Genomic DNA, 25,640 nt, shown 5'->3' on the forward strand with positions numbered 1-25,640 from the left:
ATTTACTTCCATTAAATAGAAAGGATCAGCATAAACTGATCATTTTATGCTTTCTATATCATTCTGTTTTTACAATGAGTAAATAATGAAAATTTCATTATGAATGAGCTATCAAGCCAACCATTACATCTATTAAGCCATTTTCCTTATGGGGACCATTAGCCGGTCTCTACAATGTTAGTGATAGCAGGTTTTACTACCCTAATGGGGACATTTAGTACCACAAAAACAAAGGCAAACCTGATCCACACACACCATCTCCCTCCCATCCTCTGCCTTTCTCGCTCAGCCGCTCTGTCTGCGCGCAGTTTAAGTGCAGGCGCACAACGCGTGGAAGGAAGAGGGCAGAAGTGCTTGTTTCCCCTCCTCTTTACCGCCGTTCATCTACTCGCACACGACAGTCGGTGACTGTACACTAACTGGAACAGCAGAATGAGCGTGTACCTGCGTGAGCGCAGCATACTGCGCTGAGCGGGAGACTCTTTCAAAATGCTGTAACATCAGGCAAACTGACTTCAACAGGAAAAAAGACACAAGGAGGTAAGGATGGTTCTCTGCTTTTCATTAACATTAAATGCGTCTTGTTTTCTTGTTTGAAAGTGCAGTCAAATTATCTGAACTCATGCATTGAAGTGGACCGTTTTTTCTACTGTACAGTATGTGAATAGATGGAGTTGACAATATTGATGGAGATGGAGAGTATAATGGGGCTGCTGTTTTGGGTACACCTGAGATGATGCATCCGATCTTTAAGCTTAGATAATAATGATGTGGGAGCCTGACTGTGCTGTTTGTGTTTATGTGGAATAAATAATGGGCGTCTGGATTTTCCTATTGCTCGGCACTAGAGCGAGAACGTCAGGAGATATTGTGGTAACTTGGAAACGGGAGCGTGGACGGCTAAGCTTGTGCGTAACTTGCAAAGTGTTTGCCAAGCGATAAGGATGCTGGGAGGGGAAAATGTAATGAACTTGTTAAAGTCAACAACAGACTGACAACCAGTCTCGGTGTGTGTACTTTAAAGTCATAGTTCACCCAAAAATAAAAATTGTGTCATCGTTTACTTACCCTCTTGTCTTTTCAAACCTGTACGACTTTCTTTCTTCCGCAGAACACAAAAGAAGATATTTTGAAAAATGCTGTTAACTGGACCCCATTCACTTGACATAGGTTTTGCGTCCTTACAATAGAAGTGAATGGGGTCCAGTGCTGTTCGGTTACCTTTCTTCAAAATATCTTCTTTTGTGTTTTGCAGAAGAAGCAAAGTCATACATGTTTGAAATGACAAGAGGGAGATTAAATATTACCATAATTTTCATTTTAATCACTGTAACAACAGCCCGAGAACTACTAATTGGGTTCCTCACCTCTGTTATTTATCAGACTGTGTGCATGTGCGTGTGTGTTTGCTTGAGTGGTTGAGATGTCAGTTGTACACTCAAGCATACTTCAGTTTATCAAAACATGTTTTCGGCTGAGAAGTGATGAATGAATTTGGACTGAGCTCTCACGCTGCTTTCTATGGATCACAACAGTGAGCTGTCAGAACTCTCACAGCTAGATCTAGACACATCTCCTCAACAAATCAACAGCTGTCTTTCTAGTTGAATTTCCATTTCTGGCTTTACCCCCCCTAACATTTATTCCTAAGTGACATCTACGATCAAAGAATATTTTAGTGTTGACATTACATCAGGAGTATCTGACTTCTATGAGACCACCCGAGTATTTTTGTGAATGAAACGCATTACAACCCAGGCATCTTTCAGCGTGTGCTTAAAGACTTTCTAATTTGCTTCCCTTCCCCGTGTTTAAACTCATTTATCATCATGCGTATTTATTTAGTGTCAGGCCGTTCGGAAGCGCCATCCGGAAAATGGTCTCTCTGAATGGGAAGCCTAATGTAGGCTGCTAATTTTAGCCTCGGCGTGTCATCTCATAGGTGAGAAATACATTTAGGAGGATAACAAAGACGCTGGTATTAATGAAGCCCATAATTCAGCCACTTTTGCCCCAGCAGCACCGGTTATCTGGCTTTTGCAGAGAGAGAGAGAGAGAGAGAGAGAGAGAGAGATGACCACTTAATTAGAAACAACCCATTCTGTATGCCTCCAGCCGGTTTGCTTTGAATGCGTTTGTTAAAAGTCACAAAAACTATATGAGACCCAACAGACCTTCTATTACACCTCATCATAAAGCTTCTTTGAATCAGTCTCTGTCCGCACGCTGGAGTGAAGACGTTCATCCCAACACTGTAAGGACATTATCCACATTACAAACAGTGCTTGACACGCAGAATTAATCATTTGTTTTTTGTTTGTAATGTTTTGCTCCTAGTTTTCTATTATTGGTGCTAACTCCTAACAACTGGTACAAAATATCCATGTGCTGATAAGAAAGTGAGAATTCTTGTCAAATCAAATTGTTGTGTCGATCTGATATAAATAACATCAAATTTGCAGTTATTGGCACACTTTGTAGAAAATCTTCACAAAGCTGACAGTTTGTCACCCTGTAACTGCTGTGCGGTACATTTCCCATTGTCTATTTTCTTAGTTGAAACCAGTAATCTATAACATATACTGTATCATAAATAACATTTGATTAAGACCATATTATAGGAGCCCAGATAGCAGGAGAGCATGTGAAAATCATTTCATCGTTTGTTAATGTTATTGTTAATGCATCAATGTTTCCTGTAGCTCAGTGGTTAGAGCATGGCACTATAGCAACGGCAAGGTCATGGGTTCAATCCAAGGGATTGCACATAGTCAGAAACAAATGTATAGTATGATACAATGTAAGTCTCGTTGGATAAAAGCATCTGCCAAATGCATAAATGCAAATATCACTTTTGCACCTGCAAATAATGTCGATTTTTTTATTTTTATTTCAACAAATCAACATTATTGTGAAAATGCTGTATTGAAATGTTTTAAAAAAGTTGTACCTTAACATGGTACAACATAAAATATAGATGTACATATTTACTACTGTGCTACTGTGCCTGTGTGATAAGTAGAAAGACATTTCTAAGAGCGTGTGCTGTCTTCTCCTGCCCCAACCCTTAGTGCCATTTTTTTTGTTTCGGCCACTGCCCCTCAAAATGTCTGTACACGGCCCTGCACCTCATGCTTTGGTTTCAAACGCCAAATGCCTGTGGCACAGTTACGGCTGGTATAGATGATGCTTCTGAAGTCAAACATACTGCAGGTAGATTTAAGGTGGTGGAGGTGATGGACGTTTACACACAAGGCCATCTCAGATGTTTAAAGACAATGAGCGTTAATGCGTGTAATGAATACACCTTTTTCCATCACTCTCACATCAGCGGGGAAAAACGACACAGAGGAGCCATAAACAGTTCTTTAGTGAGATGACAACAGAGAGAGTGAGAGAGGGAATTAGGCAGAAATGGACTGAGAAATGGAGGATATAAAGCTATTTGTGGCTGTTGATCTCTTATTTACTGTTTAGCGTGTTGACAAAATGTTTAAATGCTCTCCTACTTGTAAGTCCCTTTGGATAAAAGCTTCTGCCAAATGAATAAATGTAAATGTAAATTTAAACAGACAGATAATGCATTTACTTCCTAGGAATCTTCTAATCTTTCAATTATTAAAGAAAAGAGGAAGGAAGATTCAAAGCCTGCAACATCTGGAGTTCTATAGACCACTTCGGATGACATAAACAAGGCTGGTGTAACGCTGGTCGAGAGGAACTTCCTGTTTCACTACGCAAACGTTTGAACAAAATACAACCCACAGAATATTTCTAACCTATTTCAAATGTTAAACAAACATCTTTCAGAATTAATTATAATTGTAAGATTTTATTAATAATAACATTAATAAATAAATAACCGGAAGTGCTTCTGGACCAGTGTTTACATCTTGCGAAGTGGTCTATACTTTCATCCGTTTTAAAAAGGTGTCAATTGTAAGCATGTCAAGGGGGAAATTTTAAGGACACAACAATGCATGTAAATGACGTGTTTGTATTGCTAGAGCAGCTTTTCGCTCTGTTTGTTAAGGATGTTGATGGTACAGTAACTATGGGGATGTTCAGAGAACAGAGTGTACAGTACTAAAAAGGCAATGCTTACGACGCTTGTTCATGTTATCTAAATGAACTTTTCCTTATCTCTTCAGCGTTCCACACTCGTCTAATTACATTTCTTCAAGAGAACTGTAGCTAAGCCACAGATAAACCCTAAACCATATCTAGTACACTAGTTGCATACTTTGCATTTTTGTAGGCTGCCAAAGGCATAATGTAACACTAAATCTTTTGGTACAAATTGTGACATCTTAGATAAACAATGCAAGTTGAATCGCGCACACTCAAAGATTCGCATTCACTTCTGATTTATAGTAGAGTTAGTTGTTGTGGAGGGACAAAGTTTTGCCGTCAAATAGTCTAGCCATGTGGAAGTATGGCAAAAGACCAACTGAGGGACATTATTGAAATTCAGAGACAGTTTAAATTTGTCCGTGCAGAGGTTTTGATTTTGAATAGTTTGCTTGGGTTGTGAGCGGTTGGACTCTCCGCAAGTGGTCCCTCCTTTTCTTAGTGCCAGCTCGAACTCTTGCGCACGTTTCAGAAACCGTAGGGAATATCGGTTGGATTTAATGAGGAAAATGATCCAAAATTATGATACAGGGACTGGCTTTTATACTCGGTCTTATTGCCTGGCACGTTCATTTTCCTATGAGAGGGGGATCTTAATAAATTCTGTCCAGTCATGTGTATGGGACAGGTCATCTGGTCCACCCAGGAGTTCAAGGTTTGACTGGTATTACTGGTGGATTTTATTCTATACCATTCTGCATGCAAAAATTATTTTTCTCATTGGTGGCCAAGTAGCGATACTCTGGTTAAATACTTATTTTCATATAAATGCAAGAAAGTATTTTGTAATATGAAAGTAGAAGGCTCTAAGATGCATGAAATGGGCTTGGGACACATCATCCAATCAGATCTGTCATACAGGAAATTTAACCCATCGGAACCAAAAGAACTGTAAGGACCTTGTTCATACAACAGCGTTAAGTCTCAAAGGATAATGTTTTGTCTTCTAAACTGACATCAGCGTGCAATGTTTTTCCTAATAAATAATGAACGAGCAATCGTACACATTCAAGAACCATTAGAGTGTTGTATCTACTTCATTGTTCAGCAGGAGGAGAAAAAAGGTATGCAGATGACTTCCGAGCATACGGATATAAATATTAATTGACCTTTCGAGAGAAAGGGCTTCTGCGACGTGGTCAAATCTGTTGCTTGGAGGCAACGTGAGCACCTCCCGTTCTCTCTCCCTTTCACACATATGCACGCACCTACACTATCAGATACACACTCACCCGAAAGGAATAGATAAACACACCGTGTAGTGTTGCCTTGGGAGAAGACAGTTCTTCACACTTTTCCTTCTGTGAAGCAATATGTGATGTACTGCCAGGAGTGGCAGCGCTCAGGCACAAATGTTTGAGAATCACAGCCATATGCAGCATGCTTCTGTTACAGAACCACTGATCCAAACTCCCAGGAACACATTGTGTTCTTGGAGCCCGTTTCTAACACCAACATCTTCCTCCAAAGCTGTCCTTATTTTTCATTGTTACTAATGGCATCTGTCCTGTAGTCTTATTTTCAAACATTTCCAGACTGCTTGCATAAATATTGTTTCTTTTCTTGGCTGAACAGAACTCGCACACGGACAATCTGTAGAAGAAAAAAAATTGTCAAAGAATTAAAGCACACATTTGAAGATGCTCTCTATATAAAACATGATGTCTCTCACACCTTTAGAGCAGGTGGAGTGTATGAAAGCAGGAATTTGTGTATAAAGTTGAAAAGCTGTGTGATTGTACATTGTATACCATGAGCACCATGGTAAAATCATGGTAGTACAGTACACCACATGTTGTTTTTGGACATTGACCATGATAGTAGTCCTCATTGAGTACTCATTGAGTAGTTTACCATTTGATAGCATCACTGACCTTTCTGTAAGGGATGTGTCACGTATGTTTTATATACAGTATTACATACTGTACATTATTAAATGTGTTGATTTCTGTATTTGTGTGGATGTGTAAAAGTTTTGTCCACAAGATATACAGTATATATAGGGCTGCATTTTGGCATACAATGCAGGTTCGGGTTAACGTTGACTCAACTTTCTCTGAGTTTCCACGGTAACATTAAAGCCATGTGCATGTGCGTAGGACAATGTTGATTACCATATGTTTTTTGTTTTCTGGTTTTAGCATATAAAAGTGCTGCGTTAGTTTCCATCTGAGCCACGCAGCATATGTTCGGTGTATTCTCAGACCTTGATTGTATTCTCAGACTATTAAAAGAAACATCAATAAACTCAAACAGAGATGCTTTATTCATATGCTTACATGTATTTTTTATTTAAATTTTAGGCATTTGGCAGATGCTTTTTTCCAAAGTGACTTACAGTGCATTCAAGGGGATACATTTTTTTATCAATATGTGTGATATCTAAGATTTGAACCCACAACCTTTGCGCCCGTCATGCAACGCTCTACCAACCGAGCTTCAGGACAATAAGCAAATACTCATATACAATAATTACAGACACTAACTCTTTTTTTTTCAGGTGCATCCTGAGAAAATCCCCAACCTGTTGCAGGCTGCTGGTACTGTCGAATACATTTTTTATACCATGTTTGCATGCAATGGATAATATTTAAATGAGAGTTTATCTTGCCAATATGAATGTGTATAAATTTGTATAGACAAGTTGTTTGCCTACTTGGCCTCTTGTGCGTAATGTTCCTGTAACCCGACTGATGCATTAAACCAACAATGCTAAGGCAATGGGTTCGATTCCCATGAAACACACAAACGTACACTTTGAATACGCTTGGATAAAAGCGCCTGCCAAAAGCATGAATTTAAAATTTGTTTTGTGTATGTGTGGTGTGTTTCCGTTTATGCTGGCAAGAGGGAGTGTTTGTGACTGCCAACAAGCCATTCAGAGGGTTGTGAGGGCGAGGGAAGCGGATTGGCATGGTGACGTGTTATGACAGACGGATAGCTCAGAGCGATCGGGCTGTTAGTGTAGCTGTAAACCAAACACAGACCTGCTGACTGCTGTGTAAACACACAGAAAGATATAAAATAGATGGTATAGTATACATAGAAAAACAGAGGTGGCGTTTCTGATTTATCTTTAAAAACTGAGGGAGTTTCAGCTAGGGGCTAAACACATACATACAAGCACTCATCCAGATGTTCATATAAAGCCCTTTAGCTATATACATACAATATGCAATGCAGTTCCATTTCATCAATAGTTAGTTGCCTTTAAGGATAGCACGTCACATCGTGCTGCATGGAATGATTTTGCAGACTAAATTAAAAAGGTATTGCAAACTGCATTTGCAAATGCATTTTCTATTTGTTCGTGTCAAAATTGTGACATTATTAAAACGCAAATGCAAAACATTTGCATTTGCATTTACGCGAACGTACAATGTCTGCCAAATTTCAAAAGGAAAAGCAAAGTCTATTTGCAAATGAATTACCTCTGTGTTATGAGTTACGACCCTGCCATATTTAAATCGCAATAGCAATTGCCCATATGATATTTCACTTCCTCTGGCGTCGCGTATTAAGCCTGCCAAAACTCAAATGAAATCGCAAATCCCTTTGCGATTGCGTTTCCTCTGACTTGTACAGAAACCTGTAAATCAATGGCGAGGGTGGGCTTATTCAACGGGACGTGTTTCAAACAGGTTTGAAATGACAAGAGGGTGAGGAAATGATGACAAAATTATCATGTTTGGTTGAACTATCACTTTAACTGCTCAGATGACAAAACATTGAAAATATGTTTTAATAAAGTTTTTTATGCTGAACAAATTATTGAATAGACTAATTATTGAAATCTTGTTTTCATTTGCATTACTAAAGTGAATCTGCACTACTCTTACTATAGTTTACTTTTAAACATAAACGCCTGTTAAAACAAAGTTCAATGTAACAAAAAAATAAAGCATATATATCGGGGTTTTTTTCAAATAACAGACCTCGAGTCCATAAATTCCTTGTGCTGAGCAATGCGTGTAGCCTGTGAAGTTTAAGCGTCTATATTTATGCTTTCTTTCAGAGCTTGCAGTAAAGATTATGACCACCAGGCACTGAGCAATGAGTGTGTGTTGACCGCTAAAGCCCCCCACACACACTCTCTCTCCACCCACTGTGTCTTCATGAGGGCAGAGAGATGATCATGCACGGCCGCTGGTCTTTCAACACACTGGCCGTCATCTTTATCCTGCTGTCCACTGCGGGTAAGCCTAGATAATACATGCCCATATAAAGTTAAACCATAAAGTAATTCAAATCCACATTATAGTGATCCTGTTTCAGAATTACTGCAGTTATTCAGTTCTACCTAATATTTACTGTAATGTAAATGTATTAGGAGAATAAGTACATCTTTAAAAACACACTCATGAGTTAGAAAGTGGACTTTTAGTTAACCCCTCCTGCTGCTGTACAGTTTGGGATGTACTGCTGTCATTTTCAAATATGAATGCAGCTATTAAGTATTGGAAAAAATTATGAGCCTCAGCTCTGAGTTTTACTTGGGGAAATGAAAACACACATTGTGTCAGTCGTGTGCCTTCAGTAGTCATGAGCTGAAGGATTTGACTTGGCAGATTCATTTTAGACTTTCTCACAAGTATTGTGACTGGGCTTAGACCGAGAACTCAAATGAGTCACTCCAGATTGAACTTGGAGTTGCTCTTTCTGCGCAGACTGAAAGTACTGAAAGTATGCATTGCATTGCAAAGTATGCATTTATTATTAAAGCCAATATAGATGCTATACATGTATTGACACTACGGCAAAGCGACTTTCGAGCTGAGCAGTAGTGACTTGCAAAATGTATTCTTTATATTTTTAACATCTTAGAGAGTTTGCCACTGTTGCCTTTGGCTTGCTGCGGTGGTAGTAAAGCACTCTATTTTTAATCTCCTTCCCATTATTTTCTTGTTTTTCTTCTGTTTTGTAAAGCTGCTTTGATCAGTGTGTATTGTAAAATAGAGCTATATGAACAACTGAAATAAAAAAAATTGAAATAGACTACATAAAATAGAAAAGCTTTTTCTTTCTATCACTCCTGGGTATAATAGTAATATGTCTTTGGTTTTCCTTTTTTACAAAATGAACTGCAACTACATCTGTTCAACAGGGAACATTTAATCAAATCTTTTGGAAAATGGCCCTCAGATGCATTCAAAATCTACTTCCACATTTCATGTAAGACAAACAGGCAGCAAAAAACCCTCGAGCCTTATTCTGCCATTACGTTAAAGGCTGGGGTGATGACAGATGTGTGTTTTGGATTGAGCTCTGAAACATGCCGCTGTAACAGGGGATGAGAATATGAGAAAAAACAAAATCAAATACAAGAGACATTTAGGGAAATGTTTAGGGAGTCTTATAGCAAATGTCGTATCATTTGAAGTCTGTTTAGTTGCTCTCCTAATATTTGGCCAAATAAGCAAAGCCTGAAGTTCTTTACTCAAGAAGAATTTATTTAGCCCACAAAAACCATTGTTTATTTGCAAACACTGTCTGGGTTGTTTTATCGGCCAATTCACTAATGTAATTATGCAAATCAGGTTATGCCACCCAAAAAATGAAATAAATAAGTAAATAACATGCTTATTGCAATTTGCATGCCTTATTTCTCCAGCTTGCAGGCTGATCCTGAGATTGAGTGCTGGGTTAGATAACAAGGAACACTTCTATCTAGTGTACTAATCTGGGTCTAGGTATATAGCTCTTTACCATATGCTATATGAATCTGCTCTTTAAAATGCTGAAAGTATTCTGAATTATACCATCTATCTGTGCCCAGTTATAGGCTCTTTTAACCATCTTCTTAAATAAATGCGGCTATGATCAAAAGAAAATTTAAAAAATCTCTACAAGCTTCTTTTCACAAGGGGAAATAGCGCAACGTTAACTGCACCAGGCAAATTACATGAATAAGACAAATAAGTAATTTTGCATGAAACTTGATGCATAAAAACTTTGCACAAAAACTGTTTGAATTATATTTCAGTGCAATAAGTAACTTTTTATGGGTAAAATATTGAGAAATTCAATAAAAAAATCTGTGTTCAACTTCAAAACTGTCTACTCACCTCAGCCTGATTCGCAACTGTTATAACTCTGTTATAAATCTTATTAGATTTGACTACAATTCATGTAAAGATAAGTATGCAATATTGCAAAATATACGAATTGCTGCTTTAAATTAGTTCTTAAATCAGCAAATTTAATACCTGATTGCAATAGATTAGTAGTGGTTTATGATTAGGACACCACAAGCCAAAATGATGAACGCAACTATTCACAGTACAATCATCTAATAATATTTCAAGAGATGAGAATGCAGAATTAACTCACACTTGTTGTTTACTGACCTGAATATATGAAACAAAACTTTGTGCTTAAAGTGTGCTCATGCCAGACAAGATGTTTAAAAAAAAAGCTTAATGTCATAAAAGAACATTGTGCAAAATTATTCATAAAAACATTCTGCTGACAGTTTGCGCAGACATTATAATTGCAACAAAGACGGACACAATTACCAAAACGTAATTTCAGGACACGGCCCCATTGTCAAACATCTGCGAATATTTAATATTTCTTTCATGGAATGTTCTTTTGCAGGCATGTAACCCGTTATAATGAGCGTGAGCTACAATCCACCATCATTATAAAACACAACCAGGTAGATCCGCTCTCTCCAGGAGTTCTGCCAGAAAACACATGCTGATTCCCTTCATCTGCCAAAACTCCCACAAGAAGGTGAACTTTCACCTTCAAACGTCCGCACAGCCTTGTGTTTGGCTTCGTAATGCATTAAACCCAATCCAAAATCTGCCTTCGCCTGAGGTTAATAGACCTAAACCTATCCATGTATGGTCAGTGCAGTATCCTTACAACATTCGTTGGACTCGATAAGCATAAAAAGACATACTTTCTGGATTCTGTCTTCAGAAAGCAAGACATCACGGTTCACTTTACCGTTCAGGCATGTCTAAGCAGTTCTTACGTGCCTCTATCTCAGCATGTGGGTTCTGAATGTTGTGTATAAGCAGAAGTGTGAGGAACCTGCCAGCAAACACAGTGTTAGGTGAAGGGGAAGTGGGCTTACTGGCTAAATTACTTCAGTGTGTCTGTGTATGCTTTTGACTGTGATACACATGCTGGGGAGAAACACCGTTTATTTACACAAGCTCCCTAAAGGAATTTAGCAAATCAGGTAATGGCACAAACACGCCCGTAAAATTAGCGCTGACCCTCATTTGCATCCGGCAAATTTACATATAACTATAATTGAAACAATTGTATTCTTTTTCAAAACGGCACACGCGGGACGACGTCTTCCCTGGCTCCATGATTGCTATAAAGTATGTGGACAAACATCCACTTTACATAAATATTCATCTGTAATTAGTCGAATTTACAAGTGACATAATGTCTATCGCTTGTCGTGGCTGGTTAGGACCAAAAAAAAAACCACTGCATCACGAGTGTACTTACGTAATACTTAGTGTTTCAAAGCAATCAGGTTTCCATTCACCTGGCGCACTCACACTCATATTTCATCCTCACTTCTGGTGAAATGAGCATGAACCAACGTGTTAGTTGTCAATGCTGAGACTGTAGCGGGTGTTGATAATAACCAAAAAAAAAACACTCGATTAGTCTTGCTACCATGAAGGAAAAGAGAAAGAATATCCAACAGGTGGTTTTCATTTCACACCATAGCTTTTTCTATTCTGCCCAAATATAAGAGACCTGAGATTTTGCTTATTTGGTTGATGGATACATAGCCGGAGCGCTGCCAAATAACTTCCTTTGCAATACTGAGCTCTTTATGGGGTCAGAGGTGGTGCTGGAGGGCTCTCTGGCCCACGCTGCTGTCAGCGCTGATTTATTCCGATCATTACCGGCCTTTTTTGTATGCCTGCGTACTCACGTAACTGGGCATTTTGGTTATTAGCGAGGGGTCAAATGCGGCAAACATTAAATTGTTTCCTGTCTCGTAATATTTTTGTCTCTCTTATTCAACTTTGATTCACTGCAATTAATGTTAATTAATTGTTTCATCTCAGTTCCAGCGAGTCGTTTCCAGGTCTCCTTCTCTGCTGATTCATTACGGGAGTATGATTCATATCTGATGTATTGGAGAAATATTGTGAATGGAAATGATTGAGAACCTAGCCGTTGCTCCTCAGGGAAAGTTTAAACAAAGAATCACCAACAACTTTTTCCCACAACAGCACTGAACGGTTCAAATAGGGACAGTGTAAAAAGGGACCAACCACAAAGAAAAATGAATGAAGTGAACTAAAGCAAACAGTAGAAACAGACTGCACATTAGATGGTTCGGTCTAGTTTCTAGTAATCTGAATTTATAAAGCATAATTGATTATTTGTTTGCTAATATGGTGCAATTTATCATTAAAACAAAATATGCTAGTCCCTATAGCTTACATAGAAAATGCCCAAGGTGCACTGCCAAGATGGCCGCCGAGCGAACAACTCCATCACAAATATTAATATAGTGTAAAATGGACAGCAGGGTTTATCAAATACAAGAGAGGACCTGATAGAGAACTCTAGTGTCCCTATATTCCACTTACTAATCCAGCCTTCTCAGACCGCACTCATCTATATGCAAATGACAGCATGCTGCTTCCTACCTCCGTAAACCTGAATATGAAGCATTAAAGATGAGCAGCTGTGCTTTTTGAATGGATCTATGGGTATTGCTCAAGAGCGCTAGGGAATTGTTCAGGTTTTTTTTCAGAAAAGAGATATCAAGCAAGGAATTTTCCTCAGATACTCGTCCGCTCATATGGAGATTGTAGGAACTTCATTATCTGAGCAATTACCGATGGCAGGAGTGTTCGATGGCGAATTAGTTCACAAGATGGGGCGCCATCTGCTTTGCTGCGAGACGAACATGTTTGTCGTGTCATGTATGATATTAAAACCCTTCTCTCCTACGTTGCTAATAATCTTGAAGAGGAAATGTGCCATGTCACCAACTTCTAAGAGTCAGAAAGGCCATATTTAATGAGTTGGCACCGTTTAGCTGCCATAGCTCTAATTTGCAGACATAAAAGATCTGATCCATAAATCTCTCTCTCTGTCCCACTTGTACCCTTCTAAACTTCGTCTGTTCCACACCGATAATCTCTATTGAGCACGCATAAGAAGTCATTTATCCCGCCTCGATTTGGATCACAAATTATGTCAGAAATCACTCAGCTCCATCGACCAGTGAAAGACGTACTTTATCTCCTTCATCCTCAGTTTCTTTTCTCTCTCCGCAGCTCTCTCTGCACACTTCAGGGTGTGCGAGCCTTACTCCGACCACAAGGGGCGCTATCACTTCGGTTTCCACTGCCCTCGACTATCAGACAACAAGACCTACATATTCTGCTGTCACCATAACAACACGACCTTCAAATATTGTTGCAACGAAACCGAGTTTCAGAGTGTGATGCAGCTCAACCTCACCACCAATTCAGACGGCTTTACCCACAAGTGAGTGGCTGGTCCCGAGAAACAGTAAAAGTGTTTGAGAAATTCTATACTGTGCTGTTCAATTTTCTTTTCCATAGTTTACTTTTGCTAGGCTATTGCACCATGTCCTAACCAGATGCAACAAGCTATTTTGTCAAGCGCTTGGTTTCCATTTCTAGGGTGTCTTTCCGGGTAGCTCCGCCCAAAGTGACATCTCATTGGTCCAAAACTTCTGCTTTGCATTTCAAACGTCAAATATATTCTTATTGTTGATGTGGGTGTTGTTTATATTTTTTTAGACAAATTACGTCACATCATGACTGGTTAGGACATCTTTGAAATACTTTTGAGTTAACAGTGAACAATTTTACAGTCAATATACAAAGAAATATGAACATATGAACGAATGCTGTGGTGTTGCTAATTGTAGAATATTGAACATTTCTGGTTCACACTTTTTTCTGACCTTATTTTCTCATCAGTTTGGTAGAGATACTGTCAAATCTGCTTGCATCAGAACACATTTCATGAAATGGCCATTGACTGTTACTTTCTACACATATAGAATTAGAGTCTGAACACTGAGATCCTACAACAGATACAGCAGTCTATGCTTTCTCCCGACAAGATTCTGATCCATGTTGTGAAATCCCTTACTGTACTGTAATAATAACCAGCACACTAGCAGTCCTGTAGAAATTTCCCTGCAGACCGTTAAAGTAACAAAGTTTGAGAAATTACTCTGGAGCAGTGAGCCAGACCAGAGATCAGGAGAGTGACGCCTTTCTTCCGAATATCATCATGGCATGTTTATCCCTCCAGCTGAATAAGAGGAATTGATGTTTTTTGTTTGTTTTTGCTGCAAAGTGTTTTCTTTGCCATTCTAATATATGAAACTCCAAAACGCAATATAAAGCAAATATGCAAACACATGAATGTACAACAAGTATTTGGCAGAAAGGGTTGATGAACAAAACTGATGACAAGCACATTCGCATGATGGCAAGCTGTCAGTAGTACAGTATGACCAGGTGGACCCACAATTAGGGGAGTCGTGAACATTTACTTCCTAGGGGTCCAGCAGCAATTCTGTTCACTTTCAGTATAGCCTTGTACAAAATAATACATAAGAAAATTATTGTATAACTTTGTATATCATTACTAAGTGTTAGATGTGTTATTTTATTGGTACTGTTTTTAAATTAATAAAAAATGAAAATACAACCAAAAAAAAGTGAACAGATCTGCTTCAATAACTGAATTGTGGTCAGGGCTGTACCTGAAATAAAATTGATGGGGACACACCCTTACCAATTTTCAGATTTGTTCTTTAACTATTGGTCCCTTTATTTGGATACATAAGAAATTTGTTTATACTGATGATAAAAGAAACATATTTGCATGTAAAAGGTACTGTCCACAGAATGCATTGTCCTACCCTGACATTGCCTCATAGGAGCATTTACCTATACTGACATCAAATGTGCACACGAAAAACTGTTGTTTTAATCAACCATGTCATCTATACACAGACATCCGTCTGAAAAACATCACAGCACACATCCAAATCAAATCAATTCATTCTTATCCTCACCACGGGATGGTAACATAAAGGGCACCGTGTCCTTGCTCTGGTCAAGCATGAAAATATTATTTCACCCCTCAAGTGAAATTGATCCTTCTGTGTGACTGTAGCATTCCAGACGCTGGCTGTTCGCTGGTCTAAGCAGTACAGCACCGCGGTTACGCGCTGCCTGTCTGACCCACACAAAATCCTGCCAAAGTAATATCAGAGGCCAGTGGAAAGCAATTACAGCACTTTTACCAGCGCTGCATGGGTGCTGACCTCCCTTTTAATTTAAGTGGAAGGAAATCAGGCCCATTCTCCCTAGTAATGAGATTCCCGTTTCTCATTCAAAATGAGCTTTTTTCTTTCTTGCTCCATTTTTCTATTGAAAAATGGCTAGGATGTGAATGGCTTGGTACGTTACCAGCTATACAATGATTGTGAAAGTTATCATCTAATCTCCAAAATCTTGGCTTTTTACTAAATAAATTCTCTCTGTATCAATATACAAAACACGTATTTTATCTAACGTTTTTCCTCTTTGTGCATTTAGCAATTACACTGCCCTCATTGGTGTGTGGATTTACGGCTTTTTCGTAATGGTCCTCCTGGCTTTGGACTTCTTGTACTACTCGGCTATGAACTACGAGTTGTGCCGGGTCTACCTAGAGAAATGGGGGCTGGGTGGTCGATGGCTGAAACAGGCCAGGAGTCAATGGCACAGCGCAGCTCAGGAGGGAGAACAGAATGTGGGTTCAATGCTGGGTCACCACCACCATCCGAGGCACAGCTTGAGAGGGGAGACACAGAGCCCTACGCTTCTCACCTTCCAAAACTCTACAGCCTAGTGAGTATGTTACATTATTGGTTTGGGGGAATTTCCATATGGCAAAAAAGCCCAGGAGCCCATGTTACATTGGCACAGTATAGGTTTGGAAAATTCATTTCTTTCTTTCTTCTGCAGAACTCAAAAGAAGATATTTTAAAGAATGTTGGTAACCGAACAATGGTGGTACCCATTGACTTGCATTGATTTAGTGTCTATACAATAGAAGTGAATGGGTAACGCTGTTATTCGGTTACCAACATTGGGTGAAGAATCCCTTTAAAGCATTTGTTTTTTTAAGAAAAGAAAAAGTCTCATATGAGAATCTTGTCTCCCATGTAGAGGAAATCCTGCAGACTAAAACAAACTCTATAGTTTTGTTTGCACGTGATTTGTGTACTGTATGCAAAACCCTGCAAAGCAGATGTCTGAGGAAAGCATTTCGTGCTTTTCAAGTAGACATCATCTGCTGTACACCAGAATACTCTCGCAACATAAATATTAACCGCCGAGCAGACATTGTTTAATAAAAGGATGAAATCTGACCTTTTAAATAGTTCAAAAGAACAGAGTCTCCAGTACACATCCTTGGTACTCAGACACTTCAAGAATGGTTTCAGATGGGAGTTCAGATGAGTTTGCTGCTGTCACCTGTCATGACCTTCACATGGCAACCCTTGGCATCCGATTTGGATCCATGCCACCCAAATGTTTTGCCACTTTGCCCACAGTAGGACAGAGCTGATATTAAGGTTTGGGTGTGTCTTATGGTTAGCGAACAGGCTGTAGGCAGTCAAAAGACATGTGATCTAAAACAGAGAGTTAGTTCAAAAGTATATTGAACACTAAAATGAGCGATCAAGCTTCCTGTTCACTCATCCTCGTCCCTCTCTTTGCACACCTGTCCTGTCATGTTGCCCCGTGTCTGATAGCAGAACGTCTGGAGGCAAGCGAGTGGAATCTAGCGTGTAATGTGATGATGATGATGTGTCTCACACTTTGAAGATGCCAGAGAAATGAAGCTCTCACAGCTCAGAGATAAGACAGGAGGATGCATGGCTACATTACGCTTCCCTTTTCGGCTGCAGACTCCGCAAGAATCTTCCTGGATAAGGTTAATTGAGTATCGGCATACTTGAGATTAGGTTCGCATCAAGACGTCTGCAAATCAGCTTATCTGATGTCTGCATCAGCTTTTTGTTAGGCCTATATTCTTAAACATTCAGAATAGCAAACCATAGTTATTTAACACCTCAAGATGATAGATGACCACTCTCAATGCTGGAAAATCACAATAATGCAAACACTCATCATTGAGCGAGATAGCGAGCGAGCGAGATAATGTGATTTTGTCCTGCCCCCTTCCGTCTGGTTGATCTTTGTGTGTGTGTGTGTGTGTGTGTGTGTGTGTGTGTGTGTGTGTGTGTGTGCGTGCGTGCGTGCGCGTGCGTGCGTGTTGTGCAGGTGCTGATAATTAAAGTCATCCACCTGCATGCTTTTGACAGGAAATAATTTACAAGTTAAAGCATTCCTCTGCCCTCCTTTAGTCTGTCTTGCCTTGTCAAGATTTTCTGCAGCTTTTCAAAAAGCTGTCCAAATTTTTCTGAACTATTTATGAAATTGATGGATTACCTAAAAGTATCTCCTTACCCCAATGTATCTATTACTTACTGTAGTTCCGTTGGCATTTTCCAGAAGCTGAGCTCAACCCTGCATCCCTCGGGTTTTAAAGCAGAAAATTTATCTTGTTAACTACCGCTCTCCAGCTGTTTCTGATTTATTTCATAATTGGTGGAGTAGCTTGTATGCTTAAACTTGACAACCAAACGTGTTTAAATATATAAATAAATGAAGTACAGATGTGCATTACAGCGTTAACCTAAAAGTGTTCGACTAGTCACCTCAATTCATTAGTCTATCCCGGACCTCTCAAATTAAATTGCCACAAATGAAACTTGACATTACGTGTCTTGCCAAGACCTAAATCAAGGACATCTCCAACACCTGGGAGATCTGTTAGCATTCCCATTCATTTAAATCGTAGCTATTCTGCAAAAGCAGACATCCACCTGTCCCAAAAATATCAGAATACAGAAAAAAGGCTACGCCATCAATGAAGACCATTGTGCCGACATAATGGTGTCTATATAGCACCTAACATCAGGTGATAAGTGAAAAAAGTTAACCAGCCCAACCTGGACTACCTAAACCAAATAAATCAATCTCATTTCTGAGATCTGCAACATTTCCTACAAGCATGTTTTTGTACATTTTATAATACAGTAGAGTTTTGACATCTGTAACAGTTTATCACTGAATTTGGTGCTGAAAAGTCACCGAATCTCCTGCTGAACACACTCGATCACAAACACATACTCTGCACATCTGTGCACTCAATGATGTTGAGTTAAGCTCTTACTGTACAGCTCCCGCTCTCATACCGTTGGGAGTTTGTCTACCTGCAGGTTGTTTTATTGGCAGTAATCCAAATAGGCCATTGTTACACAAAGACTCATTAAAGTCTTATGAATCTTATGCAATTATATAAAAAATTGCATAAGAGGCATTAAAGAGGCCATGTGGTAATAATTACATGATCTTTCAACAGGTTCCTGTAGCTTTCGTAAACTGCTTGACGGTTCTTGGAGTTTTCTTGTTGTTAGATGACATCAACACTGGTTTTGCAGATGCAGGAAAATAATCAAAAATTTTCTGTGTGGTCCGAGAACTTTAATAAAAAGACTGACAAAACGATTGCTGGATCATTATATCTTTAACAGGAAACTGATGAGGCATCAAGCGACGTTTAAGATTTTGCCCTTCTACTTTGAACGCAATACTTTATAGTGATAGGCCACCCAAAAATAAAAATGTTGTCATCGTTTATTTACTCTTTTGTCATTCAAAACCTGTATGTGATTCTTTCTTCTGTAAAACACACAAGAAGATCATTTGAGAAATGTTTGAGGATCAGTGTTTTTGGTTACCAACGTTATTGAAAATATATTCTTTTGTGTTCTTCTAAAGAAAAGTCATAGTGGTTTTAAATAACATGAGGGCAAATAAATGATGAAAGTATTTTAATTTTGGGGTGAAGTATCCCTTTAAACCAATTAGAATGTGTAAAAGCTCTTGAGGGCAAATAAATGATGAAAGTATTTTCATTTTTGGGTGAAGTATCCCTTTCAACCAATTAGAATGTGTAAAAGCCCTTGAATTTAACATCAATGCTAAGGCGACACTCAATATTTGTTTTCTAATGGAATCTGGCAGTGACCATTATTTAAAAATTTACAAGCCATTCAGATTCCTTTTCATATCATCCGGATATTCATATATTCATGAAGCTATTTTGCTCCGAAAGGACTCCAGTCGCTGAAAACTGGAAAAAAAATATCCTAATGTCACTCAAATGCTCACAAAACGCCTCAGCATCATTTCCCACAGCAATCATCTCTCAGGGGTTATGGTGTTGAGAGGGGGCAAACCCAGTGAGGCCAGCTGATAAGTCTGCCGTGCGCAGAAGGAGCTCTCATCCTGTGTAAATATCTCAGGATAAAGTGACTCACCATTGTCTGAGCCCAGAGGTTTGGCTCGGATTGAGATAAAGGACAGAAAAACGTGCTTTCCCTCACACATACAAACATAAGACTACATTCGTCTGCTGGTAAAATGCATGTACCATGAAAGCCAAATCTTATTTTTTATGGAATGTTGCATTGTGTATTACGTGATTTTGACACAATTCAGAAGAAAACCCCACAGTTACTTCATTTTCATGCCGACTATAAAGTAGAACTTTTATTTGTATTAAGAACCTAAAGAAATAGTTTATCCAAAAGCATTTACATTTGCAAAAATCATTCACTCACCCTTATGCCATCCAAGATGTATGACCTTTGATTTGTATGTTGCATTCTACAATTGTCGGAATATACAAAGAACATATTCAATATGACATATGAAGAAAATCACATACAGTACATCTGGAAAAGCATGAGGTTATGTAAATGATGTAATTTTCATTTTTGGGTATACTATTCCTTTAATTAAATTTGAGGTTACTGCTAAATCTAGAATGTACTATTTTAAGTATTTACCAGACTCCCTGTGGAGTTGGGAAAGACCTGTGTGTGAACCGGAGACATTTCAACTCCACATGAACAGTGGTGTGTTCCTCCGAGACGTGTTCCCCGAGACCAACAAACCTGTCTGTGCTCATGGCCTACATTGTTTAAAAGCATTCTGTAATGCATTATAAATGAGCCGGGGGCTCTGTGTAGACAGCCCCTTCTCTAAAGTAGGCCAAAGCCTTGGACATTCCTTAAACTTTCGCCAAATTCTTGAAAATCCAATGTCCGGAAGACATTCATCATTACAAACAGAAATACTTTGCAGGAACAGGCAGATTAAACATTCCATATTTATCTGACGTTTCCATTTATGAGACAAACAAGACTCCGCTCAAATGGCAGAGGAATCCAAATGTTTGTAAGAGTTTGTAAGAGTTACGCCTCAAGAGTGCCAGCGGTCAAGTGGCCATTTTACCAACATTTACTCAAAAACAATTCAGACTTTCCTTGGGTACTTCTTCCTCTGAAGTCCACAGTTTTTTTATTATCCTCTATTTATGATAGAGAAAAGTAGATTTACAGAGTTGCGGTGGGGTAACTGAAATACAATATACTGTATTAACTTTGTTAACTTAAAAGAATTTGGTGAAAGTTCTGTTTTGGGTCAGTCTGGGATCTGTTTCGGGCCTTATTAGCAATGGAGAGGCTCAGAGATGACATATTTTTGTAGGCTAACTCAGAAGTAAGCACTGCGCTGGCTGGTTCCCTCGACCGAAAGCCTATGCATTTTTCCCATAGACTTCTAGAAGATCGCAAAAAATAAGCTCTGTGATTAACAAAGGTTTATAATGTTTACACGTTTTGTCTATCAAGATAATCTTTACAAATTAACACAACATTTGTTACTTTTGAAGCCGAAATACAATCGGTAGAAGTAAAAAGCTAGCACGATGCTAAAAAACAGACTTCACTTAATGTCGCTCAATATCAACGTCACTACCACCAAGCCTCCGACAACTCTTTCAAACTTTATTAAAAATGTGTTCCCTGGTAAGTAATTACTCAGTGAATGAATCCGCATTTACGTTTTAAGAGATCTGTGCCCATGCTGCATTATTTGTGAGCTTTATATGCCCGATGACGTCTAACGTCCCCGCCAAAGGAAGTAGTTGCTTTTAGCAACTTGTTAGCAACCGCCGTTTTTAAGACACAATAAGGCATTAAAAAATCACAAGCGGGTTATAATTGGTGTGTTTTATGTCATAGAATAAAATGTGAAAAATTTTTGAGGTTTTGTTTACCACAGACCTTATTTAGGGCGATTTACTAAAAACCCATTAAAAAAACCCATAGACTTTGGAGCGATGGAACCAGAAGTCCTAAAATGCTAACTCACTTCCGGGTTTTACATACAAAAATACGTCATCTCCTCAGCTCCCTATACAAAGTCTACACAAGCAGCAGTGATGCGAGATTGTTTGTGAACGCAGAGCTCGATCAAGCTCTGGCTTGCCCAAGGAGCTGTTGTCTGCATCCACAAGGGTTTAATCAACACATCTGATCCACTAGGAGATGCTCCACCGTTTTCCTTTATAGATACTGACAGAGAGCACACATTTGAAATGTATCTGTATCTAAAATACTGACATTATATTCTGCAGATAATTAGCATGTGAAATTTTTATTCGAATTTCTGATCATTGGGCCATCTTGAATAATAGAAACATCAAAAGTAATGGAGGTTTATAAAAAGAACATACTGAGTGGATGTCCAAGTTTTATAAAAAAGAATTTTACATTTTTATCTTCTCTCTTTATGCTTCACTAGATATTCAGCTTTTGATCCAGTATGGATGCGCCAGCAGAAATTTGGAAGCTCTTGTCTTGGCTCCATCCACATTCGTGACTCGGACCGTGATGTCTACCTCCGACAGATATGCTGAAGGACATTTTCTCTACATGCTAAAGCTGAGACTGAGCGTCCACCATTGACAGCTGGACCAATCAGATGGCTGTTTGGCATCTACTACCAGCTGCATCTACTTTCAAGCAACTGATGAAAGGACTTTGATAAAACTGTTGTCTTTTACACCCACTACCTTCCCTTGTCATTAAGGGTTAGATGCAGGGATAAAGACTTTACCGAAAGCTAGAGACGAGACTGTCAACTCCATGTTACTCTCTAGTAGTCGTCTTGCGTTTGCACTGCTGTGAAGCCATTGGTCGGCTTATGTTGAAGTAGAAGAATAGGATTAGTTAACTACGGTTACCCAAGAGTTTGATTTTAAATCACATTGCGTGAAAGGAACGTAACCAGCGTCAAATTTGGTCCTACAGTATGTCATAGAAAATGTGTTGACAAAGTTGTTTGGTTGTGGATTTAATTAAACTCATCTTGTTTCCAGGAAATTACATCACCCTTATACGACACTTTGTAAGACCTTGAAACATATGTTACTACTGAAAGTCTAGGTGTGGAAAATTACTTCTACAGCAATAGCAATAGAAACAACTATTGGGATACATCTGTCATTTATTGACCTATGAACCATACAATGAAACTTGACTAAGTGGGATTGCTAAATGAAGTGTAGATCTTTATACACGCAAGACAAATATTGTTCACTTCATTGTAGAAAGACAGACACATTATTTCTATCCCAATTGAACTTGTGCACTGAGTTGAAACAGTTTAGACATAGAAAACATTAGCCACAGTTAGGCTGTGAGTATTCACCTGCAATAACACACAGCATTGTGCTGAGTTGTGTTGTGTATAGAGGAGAAATTGTTGTGATCTTGTTTTAACTATTTAAGGTGAATCTAATAGTTTTCCCCTCATGGAGGGAAGAGACATATGTCATGTTTTGGAGTAATAAGTTATAATGGTATAAACTGCCTTAAGGTAAATCTGTAGTATGCCTAGCACCTTGTTCTGTGATAGTGGTTGGTACTTCAGTTGAAGTGTGATATGGCCGTCCACCAACTTTTTTCTGTTTTTATTATGGGGTTAAAGGTGTGGGTGGGGGAAGTTAAGTTGTAATTGCACATGTTAACTTTTTACTGTTGGGAGAAATAAAGATTTATCTTTTGCAGTGTTTTTGGACGTCTACTGGATTTCTCCATCTTTTTGTCCCTCTTAAACTTAATTTAAATGTGTTTTATTAGATTAAATTACTCTTTGAATGTAAGATTTTTTCTAATATATTATTTTATTATTTATTTTATTTAAATACATTTAAATTTAGTCCACTTGACCAATACAGCTGCCTGTGTATTTTAAATAATATTTTTATATTTTTAAGAAAATTTAACCTCTTCTCTCTGACCATTAAAATTGAACTACATCTTTTTCTTTTTGGATCCTTTACCTTTAAGACTTCTGTGTAAACACCTCTGCATGAAAAATAGGCTTCAGGCATGAGCTACAGGTATTTGATTTATTCCAATTAAATTTGTATTGCCTCACCCTTCAACAAAAGCCTCCATTACATTGTGACAGATTCAGCACCAAAATGTGCCACTGAAACAATTCCAGACCTTGTTAAAACGTAAAGTCCGTCACTCTTTCATACCTTCAGAAGTATCAGATGTGACACAAAGTCATAAAGGTTTGGCTGACTTTCTCACTTTTTACTTTACATCCTGCCTATCACCTCACCGTGGCTAGACGGGCCAAGTTTTGAACAGGTGTCTATGTACAAATGCGGGCCGGCATATGGTTATATTTCAAGTTTTTGAATACATTTCTGAATAAATCTTTTTGGGCTACAGGGAAAACCTTTTAAGATTTGTTACAGTATGTTTTTACAATTCAATGACGTCTACAGAGAAAAATGAAGTCTTCACCCAAAAATGAAAATTCATAATTTACTCAAGACTTTCTTTCTTCCGCAGAACACAAAAGAAGATATTTTGAAGAAAGTTACCGAATAGCGTCGGAAACAAAACCAATGCAAGTGAATGAGTACCAGTTAACACCATTCTTCAAAATATCTTCTTTTGTGTTCTACGGAAGAAAGAGTCATACAGGTTTTAAATGACTATTTATAAATGATCATTTTTGGGTGAACTCACTTTAATCACATGATTCCTTGTGATATAGCCCCTTTAAATTCTCTTCACATATACTGTACCAACAGCAGTCCGACATAGACATAGTGTGTACCGGCACTCAAAAAGACCTTCCATCTCACCTTAAAAGAGAAATGCTGTTGATTACTCCTCCAGAGAAATGACAGTAGCACCTGGCTCTCTCTCTCTCTCTCTCTCTCCGCACTGAAGATGCCTCTGGTGGACTGTTGAAGGGAGTCCTCCTGCTCTAATTGGTTCCAAGGCTGGAAGCTTGTCTCTAAGGGGGCAACAGAGCTCAAATGAGTTTGTGAGACCAGCTATTTCTGAATTTTCCATCTGAACATAGAAACCCGGACCACTAAAATGATACAGGCAACAGCTGTGGAACACTTGGAAGACCAGCCCTGTCTGAGTGTTTGAAACAGAAAGTCACATCATTAAAGCTTGAAATGGCAGGAGAACAAGCGGAGAAACACATGTGGCATCGGTGAAAAACCTGAGATGTAAAAAAGACCAAACTGAGTCTGAATTTCTGTTCTTTGAGAGTATATACAGTACTGACTTCCATGAGGAACTCACTTCTTTATGGATGATAATGTGCAATTTGTGTGTAGTATAACGTGTACATGCTGTACACTGTTAGATGACGACATCACAAAAATAAATGTACTTGGATGTCATTCAACATCTGTGAGTAAAATAATAATTTTCTTGGTAATAACAGAACTTTGAAAAGAGGTACACGATTCTCTTCCATTTCTAAACCTGACGGCACCTCTGCCACCATTGCCTTATGGGATAGTAATGTCCACAGGTTGCACACTTCAAACAGAGCGAGAGCAACAGATAATAATATGGTAATTGTTTTACGCCTTCTAAAAAAAACCCATTTGTCAGTAGTTCTCGTCCTGGATCTGACTGCGACATGGCAACAAATCATAACAAGCGCATTAATCTATTAAAGGCCTATTTATAGCCCTGCCGCTGTCTGGTGTCTGAGGGGAGGCAGGGAGCTGTTCTTTGGGTGGTATGAAGTTAGCATTAAACGGATTAGCTCATTAAGCACAGACAGGGCTCTTTATGCATGCACTGAAACTTTATCACGGTCTCAGAAGAGCTATTAAATATCTCAAGCCTACCAAACACACTAAAGTTACATTCACGTTGTGCAGACAATGGCCCTCGTGGGATATCGTCTGATTGTGTATATTCATTCCCAATGTTTCTTTAGAATTAATAACTGTTTGCCCTAGCTTGAGTATTAAACTACCTTTCAGTGATTCCCCCTAAAAGCAAGTCTGTGTCACAGATTTCCCCAAAAAATGTGGATATTTACACTTACAGTACCGTCCCACACCTGTTTGAATAATGCTGGGATGATCTCCAAGCATATGAAACTAGGGCAGCAATCTATGCCACAGGCACCTGATGCTTCCCCCATGAAAGCGACTGGATGTGATTTATCACATGTGGCTACTGATCGCCATATTGATGTTGTATT

General features: G+C 38.7%; 1 protein-coding gene across 3 annotated transcripts; it reads left to right on the forward strand.

Moving 5' to 3' along the window:
- Nucleotides 1-280: 280 nt before the first annotated feature.
- Nucleotides 281-23,158, forward strand: shisal1a (shisa like 1a). 3 transcript variants are annotated; one of them, XM_057323486.1, is made up of 6 exons: nt 281-540; nt 6,632-6,671; nt 8,147-8,327; nt 13,407-13,620; nt 15,720-16,013; nt 21,894-23,158. In XM_057323486.1, coding segments are annotated over exons 3-6 (576 nt in total). In that variant the 5' UTR covers nt 281-540; nt 6,632-6,671; nt 8,147-8,260; the 3' UTR covers nt 21,895-23,158. The 3 variants fall into 3 exon arrangements, with proteins under 3 accessions (XP_057179469.1, XP_057179470.1, XP_057179471.1); XM_057323487.1 differs by lacking the exon at nt 6,632-6,671; XM_057323488.1 differs by lacking the exon at nt 21,894-23,158 and having other exon boundaries at nt 15,720-16,014.
- The last annotated feature ends 2,482 nt before the right edge of the window (nt 23,159-25,640 follow it).

The sequence above is a fragment of the Triplophysa rosa genome, linkage group LG24 (genome assembly GCF_024868665.1).
Source record: "Triplophysa rosa linkage group LG24, Trosa_1v2, whole genome shotgun sequence".
Classification (NCBI taxonomy): domain Eukaryota; kingdom Metazoa; phylum Chordata; class Actinopteri; order Cypriniformes; family Nemacheilidae; genus Triplophysa; species Triplophysa rosa.

Excerpts from the sequence above, each read along its gene's own strand:
- shisal1a (XM_057323486.1), top strand. The coding sequence starts at position 8,261 with ATGATCATGCACGGCCGCTGGTCTTTCAACACACTGGCCGTCATCTTT. Across the intron at positions 8,328-13,406 it reads TATCCTGCTGTCCACTGCGG|CTCTCTCTGCACACTTCAGG; the intron begins GTAAGCCTAGAT and ends CTCTCTCCGCAG. Across the intron at positions 13,621-15,719 it reads TCAGACGGCTTTACCCACAA|CAATTACACTGCCCTCATTG; the intron begins GTGAGTGGCTGG and ends TTGTGCATTTAG.